Below are 20959 nucleotides of genomic sequence, written 5' to 3'. Positions count from 1 at the left end.
ATCAACTCTGCAAGCATTTCACAAATTCTAGAAACTCAGGGGCCTTAAAAGTCTCTGTTGGAAGTTAAACAGAGTAGTCTCAAATGAGCTCCAACAAAGTGTCCACAGAGAAAGTTCCTGTCTTATTGCCATCTGATTTTAAGCAGGAAATTAGTAAATGCTGGAGGCATAAAAAACACTCCAGTCTTACTGCATCACAATGTGAGAACAGAATTTTCCACGGTTGTCCTGAAGGAGGAATCACAGCAACAAACAAAAAATATATATATAGCCCAACAACCATAAAAAAAGGAAAACAAATAATTAAAAAACAACATTACATTTTAGAAATCAAACATAGTTCCAAAGAATGAAACTATATTAAAAGGAAATGTTTTGGGGGGAAAGTTTCAGAAATAGAAATGAAATGTTAAAAAGATGAAGCAAAGGAAGAAACCTGGAACATCTTCGATAAGATGAGGGCATTTGTTTGTGACGTTTTGAGTTTTTCAAATGCATTTTTTAATGTTCACATACCCATAAAAGTTTAATGATTAGTATGGCGCATGTCCAGTATCGCTTCATACCAAATTTCTTTCAGTTGAAATGATGGACAAACATCATGGAATACCTACCTTTCCGGTTTCTTATTGTGTTTCATTTAAATTTCTGGAATTTACTTTTGTTTTCGGAAATGTTACATTTCGATTTTGATTTTTGGACTTGTGTCTTGGTTTCTAAAATGTAATTTTCTTTTTTTTGTTCACTAATTGTTTTATTTTTTTACTTGTCATTGTGATCGTTGATATGTTTTGCATTTAGTGATTTTTTGGTTTTAATGTTGTCAAAACTGAAGCTTATGAGTTTATCATTCATGTGTTTAATGTCCAAATAGAAGCAATAATAATAATAAAAAGGGGAGAAAAACTTTGTGTTTTGCCTTGTTTCTTATTTATACTATGCCTACGAGGTTTGTAGTAAGCTAAGGCATTTATTAGTGTTGTGTCATCTTTTTATGATATAAGTGTTGGCGTGTTAATAAACCTGTTCTGTATCTGCTCTTCATTTAGTTTGAAAACTGTATAAGGAGAAACAGTTTGGGATGCTGTTGTAGAGCAGTTGTGATACTAAAAGTGTTTTCAGTGGGAGAAATATATTCCTTTAGACACAAAAGCTCGAACATTTACAGCAACAACCTTCTAAATAAAATGAGGCCAAAACAGGCTAAACCACAAACTAAAGTAAATATACAGAAAAGGACTGTCATGAGGCTCCAGTGAAAACAGCTGCTAGAAAAGCCTCCACTTCAGCTGTCAGTGGAGGACCTTTATGAAACAGGAGACAGAGATAGAGGATGGTTATTAAGATATAAAAATAAACCATGAGGTTCATTGCAGTGAGTACTGGGACAAAAAGAACATCCCTCTGGCAGCTTTGCTGCTCCTTATGTTTAAATCAGTAAAACCGCGGCTAAAGATTGTTTACAGAAGAGAGAAAGCAGTGGTTTTGCTTTTAATACTCTAGAGGAAAAGCACAGAGGAGGTGAACCACTCGTGTGGCTGAGATTCAAATGTAGTAGATGCACAAAGGTGTTACTGAGAAAGAGATATTACTCAAAAACTACTTTATCTTTACTTTATCTACTTCTATGGTTGTATTGCATCTCCAACATTTCTGGTTATGAGTTAACCTTGTGCTATCTTAGATGACCCCACCCTTGCATTGACGTGTTCTCCCTACCATGACAAAGGTGGATAAAGGTGGAAAGATTTCATGTAATCCATGGACACCAGTGAAGATCACAAATCATTGAAGAAAAAAGGTTCAGAGCACTGTCTAGTGGGTCTAGATGACCCAGCTTCCAATGTTAAAATGCCTAGGATAGCACAAGGGTTACTCTAAGTACATCAGAAGAGGGATTGACACGCGCAGCAGCAACAGCAGACAATGTTTTGGAGTGAAAATGTCTTCACTATGACCACTGTCCCCCAATGTCAATCAAGTCCCCAAAGCCAATGGGATCAAAGCTCCACCCCCATGGAAAGATAGGATAAAAAAAATTAAAAAACAACAACAGAAATCTTTTTTCCTTTAACGATACAAAATATTATATAACCTACAATTTAACAGCTTTTTTTTGATGAAGAAAAACATTATTAACTTTTTAAATCCCTTAGTTTGAACTTGGTTGGTAATTCCTTTTAAAATGTTTGTTCTTGGAGTTGGAGTTTGGTTTGTTTGAGGCACATCTCTGCAACTGTACAGTACTGTGGAAAGAAACAAAGCTGAGCTGTTAGTGAGTCCATGCGTGACAGAAAGGCCAGGTTGGATGAAGTCAAAACGAAGGGCTCCTCTGGAGGGTGAACAATGTCTAGTGATGCCTGAGCGGTGTTTGTTATCGAGTGTTGCCTTTAAATTGTGAGGATTAGTTCAGTTTGTGTGTTTAGTTGTGCTTTTTGCTTTAGTCTGGTTGTGTTATCCTCTTGTCTTCACCTTTTTGTCCTGATTTTTTTTTTTTTTTTTTTACATTTTTGTTCATTTCTTTCTGCCATGTTGTAGTTTATTTATTGCTAAATTAGGTTTCCATCTAAAAGTCAAACCTTCTGCGTTTGAGCCCTAGATTATCTTCATTTGTAACAAAAAATAATGTAAAAATCAAGTTTGAAAAAGACCACAATCACAAGAACCTGAAGACAAGACAATTTTCTCAGAGAAATTATGAGATATCTACAGTTCAACAATTAGCATTAAATCTGAAAACCAAAAACCTCTTAAAACTGTTGAATTTTCCTGGACACTTAAAAATATATGTATATGCATATTTCAGGATCCTCACTTCAGATTAACCTGCTTATTTTTCTTTTTGTTGGTGCACAAATTGTGTTGATTTAGGAGGACACATTCTGTTTGCTAATCCCTCTAATCTTTAGCCAGGTTAATCTTGCAGCAAACAATGTGTCTCCAGGCTGGGCTGCAGTCTGATCTTATCAATGCGTGTGCCTCTGTGTATTTGTTTGTTATGTGTTATCGGACATTTACAGCCTCTATTGTCCTGCAAGGTAAATTTACAGGCAAACCTCCTGCCTGCAAACCGTAATCACAGACGGTCAAGGCCAGCAAGTCATTACCTTCACAAAGCTAATACTGTCCTGTGTGTTTAGGAGAGCATTATACAGGTAGGGTGTTTGTATAGGACCTGACGTGATAACCCAATTATCTTTGTCAACAAATAGTCAGAGCCTCTTTTGGGCTGCCACACGCTGTGCAGAGCTATGTGAGCGCAACTCAATAATTCATTACGGCATGAATAACAAACAGCATTGAGGCCTGGATGGAGCGACATTGGAGGAGTTTACCTTTACATCACAAATGCTAAAATGCAAAAAATGGATAAGCAAAGGCTTTTCTATATAAGCCACTTTAAAGCCACCAAAAATAACAAGCCAAGAAACATTTAGTGCGAATCTGTTGTCTCTGTATCTATTTACTTTAACACTTTAACAGTTAACACTCTTGGTGGTCAAAATTATGGCTGTGTGTTCTTTTCAACAAGCAACAATCTCTCTAAAAAGTGGTGAAGTCTGTTTTTTGACTCCAGACCCCTCATAATAAAAAGTTTTATTATGTTTTATTATAAAACAAAATGAATAGTTTCAGAGTGGCCTGTCACTGTGGCCAGTCTATGGCCAGGTGTGGCTCTGACTGGCCACAGCAAAAGGCCACTCTGTAACAATAATCAGTCTGTCCAATCAGCATCTTCATATGACACACCTGTAAGGTGTGATGGATTTGAGAGAAATTGTGATTTTGGGTTTGTAGAAAATGTTTCAGAATTTCGAGTTCATGTCATGACAAATTGGGGCAAAAACAATTTGTGTTGCTTTTATATTTTTGTTCAGTGTATGTCCTCATATTCAGTGCCACACGTATACGAGATCATTTCAGACAGCAGAATTCATCCTGTAATTCAGAAACTGTGCAATAACTTTGTTGTCCAAACACAGCTTTAGACTGTACTAAAAGTTTTTCAACCAAAACATCACATAATTGTTGTGCGTACATGCAAACTCAAGCTGCATAGCATAGGATGGGGTCCGTTAAACAATGTGTTCTGTGATGCACTTTCATGGGAAAGGAATAGAATGAACTGCTGGACTCTAAATCTGTCTCAAAAGCTGATTTTAGGAATGTAAGAGCAGAAATATCAGTCTATGATGTGGCATAATATTTTGCATCTGGTGAACCCCACTGTCACGTTTCTTAATATCCAGCCAGCTTTATCAACCAGGGAAACGGTGCAGAGAAGAGACTGCATATACAGGGCTTAAGTGTGGTTAAGCAAGCAGTGCAAATTTTGATGTTTCCTTTAATGAGAGCCATTTTTCATCTGTGAGCTGCTTGTATAAGATAAACAGCATGAGTGTGTGGAGGGAGGAGCACAAACAGTACATGGGTAAGTCATAATGGACAGAAAGCAGGTAGACAGGTAGAGCAACAGTGACAGTTTGTCTAAGAAAACATTTTTGTATTTTAAGATGACTGACAGGAATAAATGACGTCAAATCAGATTGTGGCCAGTTTTGTCTATTCTCCCTTTATGTAAAAACATTTAAGACCCACTCCAATCATCTTTTGAGCTTTTTTTTAAGTGTTACCAGTTTACCAGTGGTCTTATGATTATAGTCTTTTAAGAGAAAATAAAAAAAAATGTTATTTTCTAGGACATAGTTTCTGCAGAGTGGCATGAGTTCATTAGAAAATGCTCAAAACTCAGAGAAATGCCCCATTTTCATCAGAGTGGGTCTTCAAGTTCATTAAATGTGCTTGTTTCTTTTTTCTGTATGGTGACGACACATTTTTTTATTTTTACATGTCCCAATATTATATTTTTTAATGAAATAAATGGACACAATCAGCTGCATTACAAATGAACAGGGTCATTTCTGTCTGAGTTAATTTCCCTGGAGTTTCTACAATAGAGCCTCAGGCTTCCTTAATAGACTTAAAGACATCATTGCAAAGGAAATGTCACTGACATTCTGCCCCAGGAAGACACAATGAGACACCGTGGAATGGGATTAAAGTGTTATGACCATATGCTCGATCAAGCTGCATGGCAGACGTTGCAGGGTTCTAATGAAGCACAGACGAGCAATAGCGGATCCTAACATCCTTAAACTTTAAAGCTGACTAAAAATTTGCAGGAATAAGTTTAATCAGTGACGCATGTTCAGACTGAGGGCAGAAAACATTGTAAACACATCAAACCCTGCTACCATCAGCACAGCATCAACCTGAGAGCAGATGTTTACATGCAGAATGTATAAAAAATGCTTTATTTTAAATCTACCTTTGATATCTCTAACAAGGAAATAGGACAATGCATAAACACTTTAAATGCTTGTTTCTGACCAGTGGTTTTTGGAGATGCCATGAGGAATTTGTGCTCAAGTGACCAACGGTAAAACATTGTAAGGTTGAAATATAAATAATTTTTTTTTTGTTTTTTAACTTGTCCTGTCCAACAGCTGGGCAGGCAGATGAGAACTGAGGGCCCCTTGTGTTGGACATATTTTACTTTAACAACAGGAGTTATTAATCTTCAGACAAACCAGAGGTATGTCTGAATAAACCCCTTTTGTAATCAAGGCCAAACCTTATTAATAGGAGGAGGGGAGGGGGGGTAAGACCATGAAGCAGCATAAAGCAACAAGTTAACTGGTTGTTTATCATTACGGTACGGTTCAAATGTAGTACAAAAAGGGCGGGGCCTGTCCACACACACACTCAAATGTTATAAACACACCTGCTAGCTGCAAGAAAGTCCACATGTCAACATGTACACAAAACAGATAGTGTTCACACACGCATACTTATTTATGCCTTCAAACCAACTAGTGTGAAATATTTCATTCATTCAATCACGCAAACTATTAGTGCAATGGTGAGCTAACACCTGTGCTCAGGTGAGTCTTTATGTTCTTCTAAAATGGATGGAGGAATGTGAAAAGAAGGAGGGAGAGTGCCCAGCCACCCCCACACCCAGACCCCCGCCGCAACAGCAGCGGCAGCCGGAACCCTCCAACGCCACACGGGTGAGGTTGAAATATAAAATTGACTGACTGGACAACAAGACATTTCAAAATAAGGGCCTGATGGCACCTTGCTGTAACATAACAAACCGTCACTGGGATTTTTGTGTAAATTTGTGGGTCCGTCTCTTTCTTCAAACAAAGAAAAACGTTTTTTCAGTTGTTTTAGTGAAACATGCTTTGGTTCTAAAGTGAGATTTTTAAAACATCCCTAATTATTACAGGATAGATTTTGTATGTGTTTTTAAAGAAGGATATTAACTGCGGTTATACAGGGTAAATATCTTAAGAATGTAAAACTAATTTAAAAAGGAAATAATTAATAATTTTGTAAGTGTAAGATTTCTTATTTTCTACAAAAAACAAACAAAAAGCTGACATTGTTTTTTTTTGTTTGCTGCTGAAATATATGGAAGTGTATTGCATTCAGTAAAAAACAAGTGATTTTAACTTTGATTTTTTTGTATTATTAAAAAAAAATGGTTGATATTTATTCTAGTTTTTTTTGGGTCTTAAAAATTTTCAAAAAATAAAAAAATTCAGGTGATTTATAGTCAAATCTTTTCCGTGATTTGGTTCACTTCCATAGAAATACAACATACCTCTGGTGCTGTTTTCGCATTTAAATCGATGAACAACAATGTGTGATTTTTAACATCTGTTCCTCTATAGAAGAGTAGACCTTCACTAGTTTTTCTGTGCTTTGAATGCATCCGATTTCACTTTGTATTGAGGCAGTGGTTCTCAAACTGTGGGGCGCGAGTCACCCGGTGGGACAAGGCTGGGAAAGATGAATAATGTTTGCACGTTGTAATTTTTTTCGCGCCGTACTTGAAATACAAGTACAATTTGGGGGAGGGGTCTTTAAACATTTCGTGTTCTTCTGCTGGCAAATGTTTTACGAATCAGAGCGAAAGACCTGCTCTTCATGCAAACAGACGATAGCTACATGTGGGGGGAAAAAGTGTCTAATTAAATCACCAGGCCTAGCACACAACTGGTTGCCGACATTAATCAGAACAGTGACAAACACACCCACAGTGGAAACAGATGTTGGAATGATTAGGCAATACAATTACAGATGCGATAGAACTTCTGTGTACTCTTTCATGGCGTCTCCAGCCAATCAGCACTGGCAAACAGCAGGGCTATTAAAGCATTGATGCATTGCAGAAAGCAGCCGGTGAGCTGAGCCAGCGAAGAGACTCTCCAGCTGCAGTTTGTGTCATTATGACTACGCTCCACACCTCGTCGCACAGCAGAGCACTCGTTCCAATAACACAACCGGAGAGGAACATCAGCATTATATCAACTGTGAGCACCACCAGGGAGAGAACTGAGTGTCAAGAGGCGCAGAGGAACAGACTGATGGCTGGCATGAGGAGAAGGGAGTCACCGAGGACCACAGGGAACTTGTTTTTGCATTTGTGTTCATTTGTTTTCTCTTTCATTTTCTCTTGCTTGTCTTTCTCTCACAGCTCTGCAGCCTTCCACAGCCTCCAGGGATAGGGATTATAGGAGTCTGCATTACGGTGCTACACTAAGCTTCCAAGGGAGAAGGTCAAGGGGGAAGTGAGACAAACAAGGAAACCTATCTTCTTTCTGTGTGCGACCCACTTTACCTTTTTTCTGCCATTTTTCCCCTTAAAACCTCATTGGCACATCTTTCTGGGCTGTCCTTTAAATAAACATTCTGTTAAAGATTATATTCTGCATTGAGAAATATTCACAATGTTGGTGGTTGACATTTTAGGAATGAAAAAAACATCTTTCAAGGGTTCAAATCCTGAATTTCTCATCCATAGAAGCCCCTCTATCCTCACCATTTCAAATCACTGAAATCAAATCATTTTTTGTGCCTTTGTTTTCCACTGGGTTGTGGGGTCTCCAAATCTCATGCCAAACCCAAATGAATGCTTACTTATGTAGAGAAAGGACAATGGCAAAGAGTCGCTTTCTGTTCCTACAAAGCTGTGTCTTTGGGGTATGTATGCCAAAAGCTTTGTCTTGGCACATCTCTGTAGACCTGCTGCAGACTGAGTCCCAAATGAACCTGTTAAGCTCTGTACATCGTCAGCAACTCCATCCTGCTAGGAGACATTTGATTAATCAACCCCTTACACACATGACACAAGAGTGCGCCCAGTAGTTTACCCCTTGAACTCTCGTGATCTCAACAAGTACACAATGGCAATCCCCAGCAGAGATCAGCTGACCTCTTCTGGGGCCAAAGGCCTTGTGACCGAGTGGTTTTCTGAGTTTGGTTTCTCTGCTCACTTCTGTTAGTACCAGGAATGCAGCTTCGAAAGCATGTTGATACAGCAGCTCTGTGATGGAATACAGAAGTCACAAATACCTCTGAATGCCATCCAGTTAGTAATGGACAGTGCAAATGATTTAAAGGAATCCCGCAATACCTTCACTGTGCTTTGCCTGTCTCCCTGAAGAGGGATAGCAGGTCCAGTAAAATGTTTTTTTTCCATAATGGTAAGCCAGATATCAAGGCTTCCTGGATTCTTGTTAGGGCATGGTTTAGGACTGTATCAGAAGGATGCATGAAGGAACACCACACCAGCACTCATAACCTTTTAGGGGGCCAGAGAATGCTTGATCTTAGTTGCCAAACAGAAATCATGACCAACATGTTCACGAGAGCCTGTGGAAGATGGCCAGTTGATCATTGTCACTGACTGCTGTGTTTGTAGCTCTATCAAAATTCAGAACTTGTGGAACCCTATGGCGTATAAAGTTTTGTCAGCTCCATAAATAAGTAATATTGGTTTATATTCTGGCCCCTCAGAGGGATGGGTCAAAGCTTAAAAGGGCCAATAGCACAGTTTTGAAGGCCCCTTTTTTGGGAACAGCATTCCAATCCATCTTCAGCTATTTATTTACTTCCCCGTAATCTCCTTTGCTGGAGGACTCATGGGAAGAAGGCCTTCTGTTAATGCCTTGACAGAAGGTTCTTCTCATCCTCAGTCCAACCTAGTCTTTTTTTGCGTATTTTGGATATAACAAGGTAAAAAGAATATTTAAAAAAATGTGTTTGTATATTCCAAAAGAAATATTACATAATTGCAATATATTGAACATACTTCTAAATAGCTCCACATACCGCAAAATAACAACAAAAGATAACTCTACAGAATGGAAATTGTGATTATAACACACTAATGATAAGGGGAATGGGAGGAGGTTGCATTGTTTAATTATCTGTGATAATGCATTTTGTGTTAAAAGCTTTAGAAAATCAATATGGTGTATCTACGACATCAACAAATTAGCAGGAAGCAATATGCAGCCAAGTAGTTGGTTTGCAGCAGCAGGTGTTATCAACATGCACACTTGCTTCAATCACCTGTTGTATGAATTTAATAGTGTGCAATGTGGAATATCTGAATTAATAACCTGCAAAAAGCTGAAGCTGCTTCAAAGATAAAATGTTATTCCAGGATTTAAAAATCTAAATCTCCATAAAGATGTGTTATTATTTTATAATTTTTGACTGAATTATACTGATAAACATATATATATTTTTTTCCTTTAACTATAACAGTTTAAAGTTGCATTCAAGTATGACAGCTCTAAGGCAGGAAACAGAATCATTTGTCTTTTCTTTGGTAGATCAGTGTTGTCCACCTGCTGCCACTTTGCTCTCATTGTCCAAATAATACACCTTAAAGTGTGTTGGACCCCTGAGGAGCTGAGGCTGAGGTAGCAGCTGTCCCCATCAAGGATCTCCTCCTAGCTGCCGTGGCGTGTCTGCTCTGCAGCTAATCACTTTTCTGCTGACCTGTGGCGTGGGCCGCTGCACCAAAAGCCTGCACACGCCGTTAAGGGAGGAGCTCCCAAATTCAGCATGGTGTTGATTTCACATGACATCACGGTGCGGGTATTATTAAATACATGCACACATGAATTTGTGAGGGGCTGGTGGAGAGCAGGTGGCTGGATGGGTGTGTAAAAGCCTCAGGAAGGGCACCACAGGTCGCGCATTACAGCACATACACACACAAGTCCTAGCCTGCCAAAACACATTTGCCACAGAAGAGGTTACTCATCTGTGTGTATCCGGCTAATGGCACAGGCCAGCAGACACCAGAGAGCCCATTTGCAATGACACACAATTCACTTGCTGCCACATTTTGGAGTGCAAAATAATGGCATCTGGAGTCAAAAAGTGGTGCTTTCCTACCTTCCTAACACTTCCTGCCACTTTTAAAACATTCTTTGTGCCACATCCATAGTGTATTTGCCAAAGCAAGAGTCAGCAGAGATGATTAACAGCTATTAGTAGCTTCGAAGTATAAGTCGCAGCAGCCAAATCATGCCCAATAAAGAAGAAAAAATCATTTTAAAGTCGCACTTTTGGGAGAAAAATATTCACAAAATATGAGAACAAAATTAAGACAAATCAATATTAACAGATTTGATAACAAGAATAGACTGTATATGCACCATAACACATTATTGTTTAGGAAATATAAGAGGAAATTAGTGTATTAGCGCAGCGTATGATGAGTTATTAAGATAATCATAGCATGAAGAACATGGTAACAAGTCAACTAAACTATTTATATCACTTCAAATAACTAAGTCCGTTCAATTCTTCATCCTCTGTCTTGCTTTGGAACAATTCTGCTACGTTCACACCAGGCATGTGATGCTTTTAGCAGATGGTGCACTGGAATGTCTCTACCCAATATTAGCTCATGTCTATTACCTACAATTGGAAGAAGCTAAGTGGGAAATGTCGAATGTTGTGCAAACCTGGCGTACCTTACTCCAGGCTTTTTCTTTTAAAGCTCTCTTCCGATTATATGACAGCGTGCCAACTGTGGCACGCAGAGGGAAAGACAACAACAAACACTTGATCTATCTGCATATATTTTTCAGATTTAAAAAGAAAAGTTTGAGTGACAATCTGTTCTCACAATGAGCTTTTTTCCCCCTATGGGATCATAAGGAAAGGGTCCACTCATGAAGCGCTCTTACTTTGACCCCGCCCACCAATATAAATACTGCCACTTTTCCGCATTAGCCTTCATGAATGTGCGATTTAAAATGAACAAATTAAGAAAGTGACTATTAGCACATAATTTTCCAAGTATGTGCTGCCAGTGCTTAACTTTCTCCTTCGCCACACGGACCCAGAATGTCAATATGAAATGTGAACAAGTTGTAACCCCTTGTGCTATCCTAGGCACTTTAACATTAGGAGTTGGGTCATCTAGAGCAGTGTTTTTCAACCAGTGTGCCGCGGCACACTAGTGTGCCGTGGGAGATGGTCAAGTGTGCCGTGAGAAATTGCCCTCATTAACTGATCTAAAAACAATTATCATCTCCAGGAAATCAGCTCTTTGTTCATCCAAACAGGCCCTGATAAAACACTGAGAAGTTAAGAATATGAAATATCATAAAATTATTTTTTCTTTGTGTTTATATGATTGTATTAAAGATATTTTGATAAGAATAACGGGATAGCGCGATTTAGCTGCAGCTATAAGTGTGTAAGGAAAAGTCCCGCCCCTTTAACTGTCTCCACCAATCATTCTTGAAGGCTTAATCACATGTCATCAGTCTGACCAATCAGAAGTGGTTAAAGTATTCACTTCCTTGTTTCGATTTAGCGCAAAAAAGTCTCTCTGTTCTAACAAAAATACCAGCTAAAGCTCGTCTTTAGCGGTGTAGCTTTCCACAGAATCTGGTGTCAGACTGGAACAAGTGAACAAAATGAAAACAATGAGTCTCTCCTCTTAACGTCTTAAAACAACGAACACACATCAAACAGTTTTTGAATCTTTTGACTTAATTTTTAATACATCTTTTAGAAAAAACAGCTGCAGCTTCCAGGGTTTTCTGCAACAATTATCACAAAAATGCATGTGAGGTTGCGGAGCGGCTGTAGATGAATACAGACTGAGCTTTTTCTTTTTTTTTTTTTTTTATCTATTTTTTTGGATGCTGGTGTGCCGCGGGATTTTTGTCAAGGTTAAAGTGTGCCGTGGCTCAAAAAAGGTTGAAAAACACTGATCTAGACCCCCTAGACGGTGCACTGAACCTTTTTTCTTCAATGATTTGTGATCTTCACTGGTGTCCATGGATTACATGAAATCTTTCCACCTTTATCCACCTTTGTTATGGTAGGAAGAACACCTCAATGCAAGGGTGGGGTCATGTAAGATAGCACAAGGGTTAAAATGAAGACTTCAGCTGATCGCTAAAAGTGTATGTCAAAATCTGTTTAAAAAAGCCCTTTGACCTGGAGTTTGTGAATTATGTATAATTTCATATATATTTGAAATGTATTTATCTTTATTAGAGTTCAAATTATAGTTGGTGATGGCCCAGTTGTTATGGGTAAAATTTCAAAGTGGCACTTCATGTGGTAAACAGTGCTGACCCCTGAACTGCATTTTGCTTCCACAGCTGTTCTGATAAAAGCAATCATGGGACATTTTTTCTACATGTTAGCATTCCCTTTTCCATTGTCTTGATTATTTTAGCCAAAAAATCACAAAAAGAGATTAAATCAGCAAAACACATCTTAAAATTCAAGAAGTGCCGGTATTTATTTATTTATTTAAATATTCTTTATGCATTTGACACACATCAGTAATGTAATTATGTCTTCTGCATGTTGTGTAAATGGCAAACAGGTGTCTGGTTCAGAAAAGGGTCCCAGAACAGAAATTGATCCATATTTAACAAGTTCAGATAAGGAAAGAACATATTTGCTTGTGTGAAAGTAGATGAGTTTCAAATCTATATAAATAACAAGAATTGATTTTAATAAAGAAGCAAGGAGTTCAAATCTGGTACAGAATGTTGTGGAAAAAAAGAAAAAATATCAGAAAATGTTCAGAATCCCAAAACTTATTCATTTGAATCTGATAAGTTTAACTGAAAGTTTTGACAAATTGGAATTTGAAATTGATAAAATGCTCCATAACACATGAAATGATAAGTTTACAGCTCATTATAATAATAAAAAGTGAACTTTACATTTAATCTTAATTATTTTTGTATCAAGATGCTATGACTTATCTGGCATGAATTTACTCATTTCTATTGCTGTATTTGTTTTCCTAACAATAAAAGTTAACGAAGCAAGGTTTTAATATTAGATTTATTTTAACATGTGTATGTGTTTACTAAATTAAGGAAATAAAATAAACTGTGGCTTTTTTTATCTTTTTACAATTTCAGACTTATATATTCAATGCAAACATAGTTAAGCATTATGTTATTCTTGTTATCAAAATCCTAAAGAAAACAGATCAAGTTGACTTTGCTGATTTACTTGACAGCGTGTTCTCTTTTATTAGTCTGCAGCCTTAAACTCCAAAGCAATCTCCCTTATTATGCATTAAATATTGATGCATAAAGACATCCTTTAAAATGGGTAAATGTAGTGTGGAGGAAGCAGGTTACTATCTCCTTTGATCTAACCAAAAAAAAAAAAAAGAAGAAAATTCAATCCCAAAGACCATTTTGCAGCTTTGCCAAAGGAAAGTAGAAAGGTGCTTTAACGAAAGATGATAAAACAATTACAAGTATAGTCTCAAAATGTGCTTTAAAAAGTTTAAGGCAAATCAATGAAAACAGATGACACAAAAGATCATATTAGCAAAAACAATATTGTCAAATGTTGCATTGAAGTTTAGTGCAGGACACGAAAATTACAAGCAGAATGGGGCTAAAATATTTTTTGATCCAAGGTTAGTTTCATTTTTTGTTTAATTTTCTTTTCTTTAAATCAAATTTCATGTTCCAGTTTGTCATGTTCTCGGGTTTTCTTCCACCAATCTCGATCCAGACCAAATTAACCCATGTGCTATCTTAGATGACCCCACCCTTACATTGACGTGTTCTCCCTACCATGACAAAGGTGGATAAAGGTGGAAAGATTTCATGTAATCCATGGACACCAGTGAAGATCACAAATCATTGAAGAAAAAAGGTTCAGAGCACTGTCTAGTGGGTCTAGATGACTCAACTCCCAATGTTAAAGTGACCAAGCACAAAGGTTAAGCAGACTGGGTCCAGACCAAACAGTTTTCCCTGTCTGAACACGGCCTTGATCATCCTGCTGGTTTCTGTTTTCAGTTATTTAACCCTCAGGATCCTTCAAATCCTCCTTTCACACCCATTTGGTAAGTTAAGATATGGTTTCAGTTTGTCACGTTTAAGTTTAAGGTATATTTTTTTTATAGTTTAAGGTATATTTTTTGTTGTTCTTTTGTTAAAATCATGTATTAAGATCATTTTTGCCAATTAGTCAATCTACTTCAAACCACTAATCAAGACAGTTTGAGGCCAAAATAGGCCAAAAAAAAAAGACAAAAGCATAAAGAATTTGGATGGTGGAAAACAAATTATTAAGAGGATGTCAGTGGGGTCACACAGTGTAATCAAACCTAAGTTGAGCCTCTTTTCTTGGTTTGCAACTTTTTGTTTAAGATTACAAGATTAGGCCACGTAATTTCAACCAATGGGCTAAATGGATGTGTTCAAAGATTCCCCACAGAACTGTAAGTGTGATCTTTTTCTGGATTAAAACCCACTGGATAATTGGTTTATTCGTGTTCTTTCAGAGAAAATGGGGCCAAATTCTATTTTTTTAATAAGAAGTGTATGACAAAGACCAGTGGATAAATATACATTTTTTCAGAAATAATTTTTATTTTGAAGGAGAGAATCTTTTAAGATCAGCATTTGTATTTTACCAGATATGGATTTTCTAAAAATGGATTTGAAAAACTGTTGAATTTTCGTGAAGAGGGTGTTCAAGCAGGTTTCACTTTTCGTAACCTATTCAGATTTTCTTCTGTGAAAAACATTTTTTTTAAATATGCATGGACAGCAAAAGACTAATGAGGCATGCTTACACAGCTACAGCAGAATGGCAGGCTTCAATTGCATTTCCTGAAATGAAATTGCATATGGTTTTTGGTTGAAAGTTTAACTTTAACAAAGAAACAAATAAATAAATAAATAAAAGGAAATAGGAATTATTGTATAAAGCCATGTTTGGTTGTTGCACCTCTCCACACAAAACAATTGTAGCCTCTTCTCTTGTAACTATACCACAGATTTACTTACATTTAGCCACGTCAGCAGAGTAAAGTTAGGAAGATTTGGCGTGCAGCTCACACTGCAAATCTTTCTAAAGATTATCAGTGAGGTCAAGGGCAAGGTTGTGTGTGTGTGTTTTTGCTCATTGTCTCAACAAACAGGAAAATACACTTTCTATCCTAGCAAAATGTAAAAGAGTAACCAAATTTTGTTACACAAATCAAAGATACCCCTAAAGTGCAGAGAGAGAGAGTCTTACTGTCAGAGAGGTGAAGATGGAAGTTAACACACAATCATGGACAGGGATATGAATGAGAAGTGAGGGTGGAGGCGTGACGGTGCAGCGAGGCGTGTAAAGGTAACTGGTGGCACCACAGTGCTCCATGGCCCTGCGGCACACACAGGAAAATGGAGGGGAGGGGGGGGGCAACTATGATTGACTAGAGTAAAATGAGGAGACATGAAAGGAGGCAGGAAGAAAAGAGATCGGGGGTAGAAAAGTAGGAGGGGAAGGCAAAGAGGAGTGCTGCAAAAAACGTGACAGGCGGATAAACAAGACTGCATTTAATCTGCAGCGTAAAGGGACTCCCAGCATGCTTCACCTGTGTTTCTTTGTGTATATGCTGGTGTGCATGCAAACGTGCACAAACACAGGGCCTCTGTGTTCAAGAGTACATCTCGTTTGTGTGGACCATTTTCTGCAAAGAGTATAGCTTCCTACAAACTCTGCACGTGTCTCTCCATCGGAGCCTGGAAGCTACTGCTGTTTGTCAGTGGGCCAAAAGAGGAAGTGGTGGCCCACAGACACACTGTCAGATGTTGTATAAGCAAGGTGTGCAGCAAGCACATATGTGCATGTTTAATTTGCACACCAACAGCACTTACTACCCCTGGATTTTGCTTTTTAGTGCTGCTCCATGGAGCCATGAAGACTGGGAGCCATTCAGCCTTTTGTGCTACATGAAGGATATTAACGCAGAACTCACTTAGCTGGAGACACAACAACAAACTGTTCTTGTCTGTTTCTTCAGCTGCTGTTAATTTTGTGACTTTAGGACTTAATATTGGTGATTTTCCTTGATATGTCGGCACGATTTCATGCGTGGATTTCACATCCTGTGTTATGTATCATAGCTCTTCCTTGTCACGTGACTTCTTAAAGATTAACCTTTCAAATACCCGCTCTGTTCATCTTTTGATCTATTGTAAAAGCATTCCCAATGTTTTTTTAATGATGGTTATGTCATTTTTATCCACAAAAAATAAATTCGGTGTTGTTTTCTAGGACACAGTGCCACAAATTCATTTGAAATGTATCTTTGAGTTGTGGGGGAAGGACCATTAGTGCAAAGCAAGCCCACCACCGTTGATGAGAAAGCTGTTTACATGCTCTCCGACTAGCTTACAGCCCTTCACACCCCATCATGTACAGTTTAGTGCCAGATGCCAGCTTGGACGAGAAAAATTATTTATTTGTCTGCTGGCAGATGCATCGGAATGGAGCAGAGCAAGGAGCTTTTGTCCCCGCCCAGGGTATTTTTTATGTCACAAATACAATCTTTTTCAAACAGCATTTTTTTTGTTTTTTTGTGCCTGATTCAAACAATCTTAATAAAGAAATACTCCGAAATACAAATGTGAGCTTAATTTTCTTATGTCTTGTATCGTCAGAAAAATGCGACAAAACTTATTCTTATTGGTTCTTTAAGAACTTTTGCATCTTTTATTTTTTAGCACACGGAAAATCTGGTAGTGCGGTGAGAATGACTGCATGGTGCAGTTAATGTTATTCAGTGAAAATGAAACCGTCCACTTTTTTGATTTTAGTTCATGGAAAAATCAAAGTCTCCTGCTTTGTTTGCTTGGGAATTAGGCCTCGTCTATTTAAAACCTAGAGCTGTGGTACACAAGCTTATTTGTTTCTGGGTTGATGAGATTTTGTCGGGCCACAAGGGAAATTACAAATCTGCAGCATTTTGCCATCTCTGTACCGGACTAATTTCAATGTCTTAATGTTAAGGTGAAGATGAGTCACTGTTGGCACTTGTGGTGTTTTTTCAAATCAAATCCAATCACTAATATAATTTATCTATTTCTTCAGCACGTTTCTGAAAAACGCTATTGTTTTTTTATCATTAAGTTATAATTTTTTATGTTGATACGAGTTTTCAATATTTTAATCAGCGGTCACCAACCCTTCATCATCTTGCCCTATAATCCCTGTCAAACAAAAAAATAATCTTTCCATAACTGAACAATTCTAATCACTGTTTTTAGAGGAAAATGTTATTTGACAAATATAAGATGTGTTTCTTTTAGAGTTAACAGAGCCAATTCCTTCAGGTTTTTGCTTCCAAACGAATAAAGTCAAATATTGTAAGTGCAGTTTACAAAACTCTGCTTTAGGACTTTTTGCTCTGCCTAACTTAAAAATGCCAAAATGAAATCTATAGCTGCCAGACCTAGAAACTTCCACTGAAACGTTGTAAAGCAATTAACAACCAAAGAAAGTGTACTTAAGCATCAATGTGTCAAGTTCTTCTCCAACATCTTCATGGCAGCTAAGCAGCAGAATGGATGAAGACATTTTTGAAGGGAAATTGCAAAAGGATTTCAAATAAGGTGTTGAAAAGATGGACTGAATGAAGAAAAGAGATGGGATGAAGTCTATCAAATTGCTGATGAGAAACGGCGAAGTGGTGAGTGATCGTCGCCCTGACAGCAACCGCACAGCTGGCAGTGAAATTATTCCAGTCTGCTTAAATCTTTTGAAATATTTACTCTTGCACAGAGTGCTGCAACACAGGGTAATAGTATAAAACCACCAGATGAAAGCACAAACTAACCTGTCTGCTAAGTGGTTGTGCCAAATGCCCTACTGTGTCTGAGGTGGAATATCACCCTGCCTTAACCCCTATTACAGAGGTGATCACTAATGAACTCTGTTTCCATAGGGCTCAGATAAAACAACAGTCCCACCAGAGAGCACGTAGTTTGTATTTTTGTTTTTTTAAGATGCATTCCATCCACAGTTCAAAAATGTGCCTGAGCCTGAAAGGGTTCTAAAACAGGAATTTGACCCCATCAAAGCAAATCAGAAATAACCCAGAGCACTGTAGTACAGGGAAAAAGCAGGAATCTCTGATCACACCGCCTGCAGCAGTCACCACCCACATCTTCATAGCCAGAGACACCCCATCCTGTCACCACCTGACAAGCCGCGTGCGCCTTCTGGTGGTAGTGCGCGTGCATGCACGCAGACTCAGCTGCACAAGAAGAGAAGGAAAAAAAGGTGTGACTTACGGTAGAAGACGTATTCTGTGTAGCTGGACCAGTTTTTGTCCTCGGTGTGCTGGTTGACAAACGAGGCTGTGACGGAGGAGTTGCACGCTACCATCTGGAAGCCGCACTCCGACAGCATGTCGAAAGATCTCTCCAGGTGCTTGAACTTCAGGTAAAACCGGGACGTGTACCGATCCGGCGTCCTGTCCGGGTCCCGGCTCTCGTTCAGAGTCTCCCCAAACACCTCTTTGGCGAGGGCCACCCTTCCGCATATAAGTATCCGGGGTACCCTTCTGAACTTGGCGTCGGTTTGACTCTCACGGCCAGTGGTGCATGACCCCCGGTACCCCACCGTGATGTAGCCGCTCTTTCTGTCCGCGGGGACGAGAGAGGGCGGGGGGCACTGCCTGTGGTCGCTGCCCTGGGACCCATCCTCATAGTCGCTGAGGATGTAGTCGTCCGGGCTGAACTTGACATCCTCAGTGGTCAGGAGCTTCACCAAATCAGGCAGTTGGAAGTACTCTGCCTCCTTCCTGAGCCTCCCTTTTTCCGGGAAGTGGTCCGGCAGGACGACCTGCTTGTCCCGGAGGTAGTCCAACACGTATCGGAACAAAAAGCCGTCCCTGTCGATGAAGTAACGACCCTTGGGGTCCCTCGCTAGATCGTTACCCGCGTCTTTTTTGGACGAAAATAACTTGCCTAGTAATGAACTGGGGGTGCTCACCAAAGTTGCGTGACGCGTGTAATAAACCTGCCCTCCTACGTTTAACTCAACCACATCTGGGAAACTGTTCTGGACGGATGCTTGCTCTATGGGGTTAGTCCTGCAGTTCACACTCAGCGCCATCGTTTCTGTCATCAACACACACACACACACACTCACGCAAACACACTAAAGTCTCAAATAATGAATGAAAGAAGGAAAACGGGTTTAGATCCGTGTCAAAAGTTGCGCAAACCACGTCTCCTGCTCTTGTGACGCACAGCCTTCAACTTCATCCCGCAAAAAATAGAATGTATTAATCCACTGAGATTATAACCCATAAAACAGTTAAAGGGGAAAATGTGGTGCCCCTTTTGTAAACGGCTTCTTTGTGGGTTAGAGAGGAGAATCACAGAGGCTAAATGGATCCTGGCGCATCAAAGGCTCACATAGGACTCCCATAGCCTCTGGGAAAACAGCATTACGAAGAGACGAGGAGGTTGAAAGAAGCCTAATGCATCTTCTGAAAAAGAAACTTCCTCTGCGGACATTGTTTTGTTCCTGGGAGTATTTTCCAGCTGGCAAAGAAGCGGATCTCCGCACAGGCGCGCAACGATGGGGGAAGTGAGCAACTTCTTTTTTAGAATATGATCGATTTACTGATGTGGTCTTCTCACTTAAATTTCAAGACGCTCAGCCTCCTCCTTTCGGATTAAGATGTGGAGAAAAGAAAAAAAACTTGGCAGTCTTCTAGTCACTCTGATGGTGAACTGTCATTACACACATGACTGGTTACTAACGCACGAAAAAAATGCATCATGCAGAAAACTTGTTATATCTGTTGTTTTCCAGCAGTGGTAATAAAAAAAATCCAAGTTCGGAATCAAATTGTTTTCATTTTCCACGCTGCGCAGATCTGCCCGCGCCGGCTGCGCTCTGCACAGGGAGCTGTCCGCGGTGCTGAAGCAAGCATCCCAACCTCAGTCTCGCGCACTCGCGCCGCCTCCCTCTGCCGACATAGTTGGGTGGTGTCTTCAGTATAACCCACTCCCCTGTTACACACATGCAGACGCACACACACACACACATACAGAAAAGGGTAAAAAGTTTTGTCAGACAGACAAAACGACGGCACTTTATTAATATTTTTACTGAAGAATTAATATATTTCTCACCTTAACTTTTTATTAATTTAATCTTGTTTCTATATTCCTTGAGATATCTTAGAGCAGAGTGGATTTGGGTTGCCCCATTATGTATACAGTATTATTCTGTGCTGCAGAAAATTACTTTATATTCCAAGAAATATTATATTGTAAATCCAGATAAACGTTTAGACGTTTTTGTGTTGAAAACGTGTGGATTTTTGCCTTTGCAAATATAAGCAACAGCGCCTCCCTCTGCACGATTTAATGTTTTTAATAATCTTCATCATATTTTTGCTAGCAATTAAATTTTTTTATAATGAACATCTTACTGTCACATTGTACTATTGCATAAAAAATTGATAAATAATGAACATACTCTGTAGTTTCAGGACACATATAAATAAACGTTATCAACTCCACATCCACAGAACTTGGTTTGGTGAACACAATGTCCCCAACACACCAAACAGGCTCTATAGCTGCAGGGCAAAACCAGCAGGACAAAACCAGCACTTTGCTGCAAATACAGTTAGACAAAACCATGAAATACAAAACGTCCACTAGATTTCAGAGAGATCAATTTGAAATAATGGTCATCACATGAAAGCCCTTTTGCCCAAAGGTGCTTTAGCTTCTTTTCTTCCATTGTTAAAATTTTGCTTTGTGCAAAATTGCAT

General features: G+C 38.9%; 1 protein-coding gene across 2 annotated transcripts in view; it reads right to left on the bottom strand.

Annotated features, from left to right (window-relative positions):
- Positions 1-20148, bottom strand: part of kctd16b (potassium channel tetramerization domain containing 16b) — a 95788-nt gene extending 75640 nt beyond the window's left edge. The window contains exon 1 of one of the 2 annotated variants that reach the window (XM_004076130.5): positions 18453-20148. In XM_004076130.5, the coding sequence (XP_004076178.2) occupies positions 18453-19290 (838 nt within the window). In that variant the 5' untranslated portion in view covers positions 19291-20148. The remainder of the gene's footprint in view (positions 1-18452) is intronic. The other variant, XM_078931017.1, reaches the window with a different exon arrangement.
- Positions 20149-20959: the final 811 nt, after the last annotated feature.

This window comes from Oryzias latipes, chromosome 14 (assembly GCF_053564925.1).
Source record: "Oryzias latipes strain Hd-rR chromosome 14, Olatipes_Hd-rR_3.1".
Classification (NCBI taxonomy): Eukaryota; Metazoa; Chordata; class Actinopteri; order Beloniformes; family Adrianichthyidae; genus Oryzias; species Oryzias latipes.
This window is presented reverse-complemented; position numbering and strand designations above follow the sequence as displayed.